The 7573-nt window shown below is 30.8% G+C and overlaps 1 protein-coding gene across 1 annotated transcript; it reads left to right on the top strand.

The window, feature by feature from the left end:
• The first annotated feature begins 316 nt into the window (after nucleotides 1-316).
• LOC107918667 (adenylate isopentenyltransferase 3, chloroplastic) lies at nucleotides 317-1771 on the top strand. Its single transcript, XM_016848255.2, has 2 exons — nucleotides 317-545; nucleotides 634-1771. Exon 2 carries the CDS (start codon nucleotides 638-640, stop codon nucleotides 1592-1594), a length of 957 nt encoding a protein of 318 aa, XP_016703744.1. The 5' UTR covers nucleotides 317-545; nucleotides 634-637; the 3' UTR covers nucleotides 1595-1771.
• The last annotated feature ends 5802 nt before the right edge of the window (nucleotides 1772-7573 follow it).

Below are 7573 nucleotides of genomic sequence, written 5' to 3'. Positions count from 1 at the left end.
CATTATTTCACCTACTTGGGTCAAATGTTAGAAACATCCTATATGCAAAAACTTTCATAATTCATTCAATAGATTTTTCAAATGTTGAAAACCAACGAGTATAAAAACAATCAATCGTATAGTACAAGCATAGGTTTAGACCAATTTGTAAATCACATGCTTCGATAAGACTTTTTCACTTTGGTATTCTTGTGAACTATTGTTATAAGTTACGTCAAATAAATGGGTTTAAATTTAAAATTTTCGCCCCTATTAACTCTATATACTTGGCGAAATGATCAAATCACGAACACAATCACAAAAAAAGAGAGTACAAGTTGACACCCCCCCCTTGCCATTGCCTATAAATTTTTGCGAGTCGTGCACTTGTTTGAACTTGCAAGATAAAAATTATCATTCTCTTAGCCTACTTTCTTTCTTCACTCTTTTGGATTGTTTTTCTTTACATAGTCAATCAAACTTCGAACTGTCCGTGGGTTTCCGAGCTCTATAATTCTCTCATACCGAGCACAAATCTTTGCTTGATCATTCTTTGGACTAGAAAGGTATGATTTCCCAAGGCAACAATGATTAATGTAAATTGTAATGAAAAGATTAGTTTTACTTAAAAGGTTGCTGTTTTTTTCTTTACAGGTTAATGATGATGACAGTTTCAATGTCAATGTGCAAAGAAATGGTGTCTTTACTGGACATAAGTTCTGGGGTGCTGAAATCGGACTTCTTTAGTCCTAGGAGACATAAAGAAAAGGTTGTGATCCTAATGGGAGCAACCGGAACAGGAAAATCGAGGCTCTCCATTGATCTCGCAACCCGATTCCCAGCAGAAATTATAAATTCGGATAAGATACAAGTCCACGAAGGGCTTGACATAGTTACCAACAAGATCAGTGAGGAAGAACGGAGTGGGATTCCGCACCATTTGTTAGGTGTAATAAGTCCCAACATAGATTTTACAGTGACGAATTTCGTGGACATGGCTTCGCGTGCCACAGCTTCGATCGTGTCCCGCAGCCAGCTTCCGATCATAGCCGGCGGCTCGAATTCATACATTGAGGCTTTGGTCGATGACGAACGGTCTAGATTTCGGTCGAAATACGAATGTTGTTTCCTTTGGGTAGATGTGGCAATGCCAGTATTACATCAATATGTATCAGAGAGAGTAGATAAGATGGTTGAAAATGGGATGGTTGATGAGGCAAGAAGCTTCTTTGATTACAATGCAAATTATTCAAAGGGGATTAGGAAAGCTATCGGAGTCCCCGAATTTGACCGGTACTTCCGAGCCGAACCGTTTTTAGACAAAAGACAACGTGCTAAACTGCTGCAAGAAGCAATCCAAGAAATCAAAAGAAACACTTGCAGATTAGCTTGTCGTCAATTCGACAAGATTCAGCGGTTGAGGAACAAGAAGAATTGGACGATACACAGGCTCGACGCCACCGAAGTGTTCCTCAGGCGTGGAAAAGGAGCTGATGAGGCGTGGGAAGAGCTTGTAGCTGATCCAAGTACAGAGATAGTAGCACAATTTCTATGTAATATCAGCTCAGGAGCACTGCTCAGTACTAGTCCTGCCATTGAGTTCCTTGTGGTATAATGCTGTAAAATCATATCTGACCCAGGAATAACTAGTAAAGCCACAGATCTCAATGTTAATAAACTTAAAATAATGAAGATATGCTACTTAATGGAAGTCACTTTTGGTGAAAAAGAAATAGATACTTAGATTTCATGGCCTCTGTCATTTAATGATATGAAAGCATTTTTGGTTTTATCTTTTTGGTGTCTTATCAGTTTAGATACCAATTTTCTTTTTCTGATACATATAGAGAGATGACTTATTATATCCGAAGCTGCAGGTTTGATTTTACATTTTGGCAATGCAAGTGGTAGATCAGTAAAAAACATTTCTTTTAACAAAAACAAATCATTGAAACTGAAATTCATGTACTTGATTAGTGCCCGTACAGTTGGAATGCACCTTAGAAATCCAGTTGCTGGCTCGGTTTGACTTGCTTATGAGTTTTAGTGGGGGAGGTTGGCGCTGTTGGAAGCACACGCCTGCTGGCTTATGCATGCACCCATGCTAGGTTAGCTAGTTGGTGCTTGCCATGTGTTATGGTACTTACTAACTTATAACATATTGTGTATTTCGATTCATTGCGTCTCACAATTTTGTTCGTATAAACGTATCATAAATTAAAATGATTGTGAGTATTTACAGACTCTAGTACATAGCTAACGTGAAATTTATGGCTCTTCTCTAACACTATTACTACTTCTCCTACTTCAACGTCTAATGATAGTCTCCAAGGCATTCATCGTTTCAAATCATTGAAATTTGAGATTCAAGATTCTTACAGTTAACTTTTATTATTATTATTTGATTTCTATGTACTATTATACATCTATAATAATATTCAAAACACCTATAATAATATTTGAGATTTAAATAATATAGTCAATCTTCTTTATAGTAATCCCATTTGTTTGCTAAAATTTTAAATGTTATAAAAAGGTAGCCGTTATATACCTATAACAACATTTGAGATTTAGATCATGTTTGAATTTTTTAAATATTTTCAAATTAAATAACTATGATATACTAATAATATTAATTAATGAGATTTAAATCGTATCTTTAATAAAATCTACAATTGTAATTTAATTTATTAAAAATTGTTTTTATTTAATAAAATATTATTAATATATTTTAATATAAAATTTGAACATTTTATTGAAATAATATCTTAACTAGAATTTATTATTTTTATTTCACTTAGGAATAAAATTAATTTTACTAAAATTTGAGAGAATATGTTGTTATAAAAAATTAATTTAGTAAAGAGTGTACTTAGTACTTTGTATGGATTTTGTTATAAAAGGTAAAAATAAAATATAAAAAGTCGATTTTACAGGTTTTGATCATATCTACTCTTTTTAAGACAATGTCTAAAACTACCCATAGCCTCTTTCCAACCCATAAATTGGAAGATAATGCGCTTCAACACACTCGAATCCACGTCCTCCTGCATTGGTATTGAGCTAAGACTCAATTAACTTATAGGGAACGTTGATTGTATTTGAGTTTTTAAAATTTTAAAATTAAAAGAACTATATATATATATATATTAATAATAACATTAATTTGTGAGATTAGATTGCATCTTTAATAAAATTTTCAAATGTAAATTCATTTATCAAAGATTATTTTTATTTACAAAAATATGATTAATGTATTTTTCTATAAAATTTAAATATTTTATTAAAATAATATCTTAATTAAAATTTATTATTCTTATTTCATTTAAGAATAGAATTAATTTTACTAAAATTTATAAAGAATTAAATAAATAAAAAATATACTTTATATTTTTATGATTGTTGTTTTTACAGATAGAAAAATTATTAAAAAAATAAAAATCAATTTTACAATAAACTTAGTTATTATAATAAATTGTTACAAAAATTATTGTTACAGAGAATACTGACAGCCGCATTTGTTAGAAATAAAAATATATATACATAACAACATAAGTAATGGTTTGATACTGATATTCGCCACTAACTATGAATACTTTTTATAATTGACGTATATATATAAGTAGTAGATATAATTAAATGGTGAGTGTGCGCCATAAAGATTGTAAATCATTATTCAGAAGTGCAGTGACTTTTATCTTTGATTATTTTACTCAAAAATATTTTTTTATTAGGTGATTCTAAATACAGTACATTAAACAAAAGGGATAGTAAGACTTGACCCTTGCTTTTTCGTGCTTTTACAAATAACAGGTTGTTGGTCCACTATTCTTCACACCATCAATATAGTTTTGATATCTCAATGGGCGTTAAAAAAACAGGTGCTCTCGGTCCTACAGAACAAAGAAATCAACATTCCCTTTCAGGTTACACAGCTTAAAAGTTCTGCAAAATTCACAGACTTTTCTTTTCTTTTTTCCTTACAGTTTTCTAACTTGTTAGAGAACTAAACAATGAGTACGCGCAGGGGCAAAGTCAAAACAATTGTTTAGGAGGCTGAATGAAATTTTAATTTTTTATAGTCTATATCTTTATAATTTTTAAATGATTAAATCAAATTTTTGTAATTTTAGGGGGGCCAAAGTATAATTTTACTTTTACTAATTTAAAATTTAAAAAAAATTAGGAGGCTTAAACAACAATTTTTCATTTTAGGGCGGGCTAGGACCCATGCCAACCCCCTCCCCCCAGAATCGCCTCTGAGTCTGCGTGTTTTATGAGAATCAAAGTTCCTTCCAACCCTCTTTATTTTCTTTTTTTTTTCTTTTTTGTACTGAGGAAAAGAATTTCCTTGTTCCAAGTAAAAAAAGATAATTTCCAAATTGAAAACCTTACATAAAACACTACCGAGGGATAAATTCATGCATTAAGAACAGTATTTGTTCTACAAGTTCAAAAATCTCATTGTCATATAACCAAGTGTAATTATGTGTTCGATTTGAATATATGTTGCGTAGAATATCAATACTTAATCCAATAACATATAGCTTCCAAGTGCTGACCTTGTGAAAAAAGAAAATTGACAATTAGTTGAGCTTTGACATTAAAATACATACATGCATATTCAAATTTGATGATAGATTCTTTAGCACTAAAGAAAAAGAGAAATGGAGGTTTCCTCCAACATAAAAACTTGGGGAGTGGTCCGATATTGTTTTTCGACGGTGGATATTATTATAAAGTAGACATATGGAATGGATATGGAGCAACATGAAACCGGCTACCCTACCACTTATTCTTGTGCTTTCTGTACATTGAGAATCAAAGTTACGCCCAACAATAAACTTTTACTTAATAAATCATCATTTTATTAATGTCTTTGTAAATTGATATACACAATATTCTTCTACGAATTATGATTGTAATTCTAGGGGTATCCAATCCCATGAAACTATATAGCCTTTGGTGAAAGCTTTTGCATCATGTGTTGCTCCTTTCTAGTATGATTTTTCTGAATCTTTCCGTTTAGCTTCTCTATTATTCATAAAGTGGGGCTTCACTCTTTGAGTGTACATCTATGTAATCTCTGGTTCTGAAATATGTAGAGAGCTTATCAAAAGAATCATGCAGTTGTATTTTCCTGGAGAAGTCCAATTAGTATAATCTATTTGAAGGTTTATCCATGACATTGTTTCATTGAGTTAGAATATGAAAGAGACCATTTTGAAACCCTTGACTACAAGGCTAATAAGATTCGGGCAATAATCTTAAATATCAGAAAGAATGTGTTGGTAGAAGATTTGGTGCAGGAGGTTGGAGTGTTAGAAAGTGGTGAAGATGTTTGGGAGAGTTTCGGTATTATATAAGTAGAAAAGTTCAAAGATACTTTAAATGAAGTCTGTGAGTGAACTATAGTGTCATCTAGTGGTGGCTTACATAACAAGTATATAAAAATCTTTAGTTGAATAAGTCTTTCCATAAGCATATCCTTCTTTATTTAAAGTGATTGATTTGGTGAGGTATTACTTTCGAAATGATATTATGTGTCGAAACCATTTTTATTTTTGAAAAAAAAAACAAAAAATAGTTGTCGATGAAAGTTTGGAGTCGCCACCAATCTTTTATTAAGGTGTGATTAGATCACCTAAAAAACGACTTTGAGTTTCAGAAAAATGAATTCGAGAGTCAGTTACGTACGAGGAAGGATTAACACCCTCGTAACGCCCAAAAATTGGTACCAAATTGATTAATTTATGTCTTAAAGTCGAGAGTTTAAAAATGCTATCCTTAATTAAATTAAATTATTTATTAAGACCCTCTCATTTTGAAAAAGAAAACATCACATCCAATACGTTAGGGCACGATATTTTATTTCTTCAAGATGAGTTTGTCCAAAAGATTTGTGTGATAAAATTTAAAAGAATATTCAATTGTTTAAGACTTATGACGAAACCGCAGCCCAATACGTTAGGGCACAATTTATCAACATCCCAAACATTGAATATTTCCTTTATTAATATATATATATTTTTAAAAATCTTTGCCTCGACAAATCAATATGTCACATCCAATGCGTTAGGACACAACATATTAAATTCTCAACAACAAGCTTTTTCGTTTTATTTTTGATCAAAGAGCAATTCTCGATTGTTAGATTTAACGAAGAAAATTGGAACCCAATACGTTAGGGCCCAATTTTCTTGAAAATCCTAAATACGAGTATTATCTCTATTTTGAAAAGTTCTATTTTTAAATTCGAGTAAAAAGATGACGTAATGTTAGATTGAATGTATGTATAAATGTCACAATAACAAATATAACAATGACATAGAAACAATATAAACAAATAAATAAACGAAATGAATATATAAAAACAATAATCCATGACATGCAAAATATCAAATGAATAAAAAATGTAAATGTAAACACAATTAAATAGTGAATGAAGAAAGCAAGCAAAATAAATAAAGAAAAGAAAGTATATAATATTCACATAGAAATTATGAAGATTAAAAAAATATACATATGATTTACAAATAAAATTTTGAGTTATAAAACTTATATAAACAAAAGTCATAATGCATTTAAGAAAATAAATAAAACAAATAAATAATTATATATATAAATTATAAAATATGTGTTAAAAATATAAGTATATATTTAAGCATTTTCAAAAATAAAAAAACATAGGCATATATATATAAAATAAAAAATATTCATTAGAAAAAAATATATACATGTATACGTAAAGTATGTTAAAAATAATTAAATAATATCTACACTATCAAAATTAATTAAATAAAAAAATAAACATGTGTACATGAGAAAAGTATTAATTAAAAAATAAATAAATATGTGCATAAGGAAACAATGAATGTACATATATATATATAGATAGATTAAAAAATAATTTCATAAAAAAATAATAATAATTACATTATTTAATTAATTTTTAAAAAAATAAAAAAAAAACTAAATCGAACTGCAGATAACAAATCTGGGGCAAATCTGCAAATAAGTGAGAGTAAAAGAACTAAATTGAACGCGCGAATTACATAGAGGGGCTGGAAGGGAAATTTTCCCTTATCCTTTAAAACGACGTCGTTCAAAGAGGACTAAATAGAAATTAAAAGTAAATTAAAGGGCGAATTTAAAAAAAATAATAAAACCTAATTGTAAAATATTAAAAAGGCGGAGGGGCTAAAAGCGTAATTTACCCCTCCGCTCAAAAACACGCGAATCCTAGGCCAGGTCGGGTGGGATTCGGGTCGACCCATGCTTCCCCGACCAGAGCCCCTTTTAAAAAAAAACTCTTCCAAAAAATTTCATTTTAAGCCCTTTAAAAAAAACAAAAAAAAACTTCAAAAAGCTCTCACCTTCCCCAGTTGCTTGGTCAGAGCCCGGTCGTCGGCCGATCATCGGCCACCGCACCGGCCGCCGATCTCCGGCACTGACACCGCCGTCTGCGGTGGCCGAAAAAGCAAAAAATTCCCTACTTGGCTTTCTTGACCCCTCTAAACCCAAATCTGGGTTCAAAATTCCCAAAATCAACACAAAAAAACCCCAAAAAGCCCTAGAAACCTCTCGGCTTCTA

The sequence above is a fragment of the Gossypium hirsutum genome, chromosome D08 (assembly GCF_007990345.1).
Source record: "Gossypium hirsutum isolate 1008001.06 chromosome D08, Gossypium_hirsutum_v2.1, whole genome shotgun sequence".
Classification (NCBI taxonomy): domain Eukaryota; kingdom Viridiplantae; phylum Streptophyta; class Magnoliopsida; order Malvales; family Malvaceae; genus Gossypium; species Gossypium hirsutum.
The sequence above is the reverse complement of the archived record's forward strand: the minus strand, read 5'-3'. Positions and strand labels throughout refer to the sequence as shown.

Excerpts from the sequence above, each read along its gene's own strand:
- LOC107918667 (XM_016848255.2), top strand. The coding sequence starts at position 638 with ATGATGATGACAGTTTCAATGTCAATGTGCAAAGAAATGGTGTCTTTA.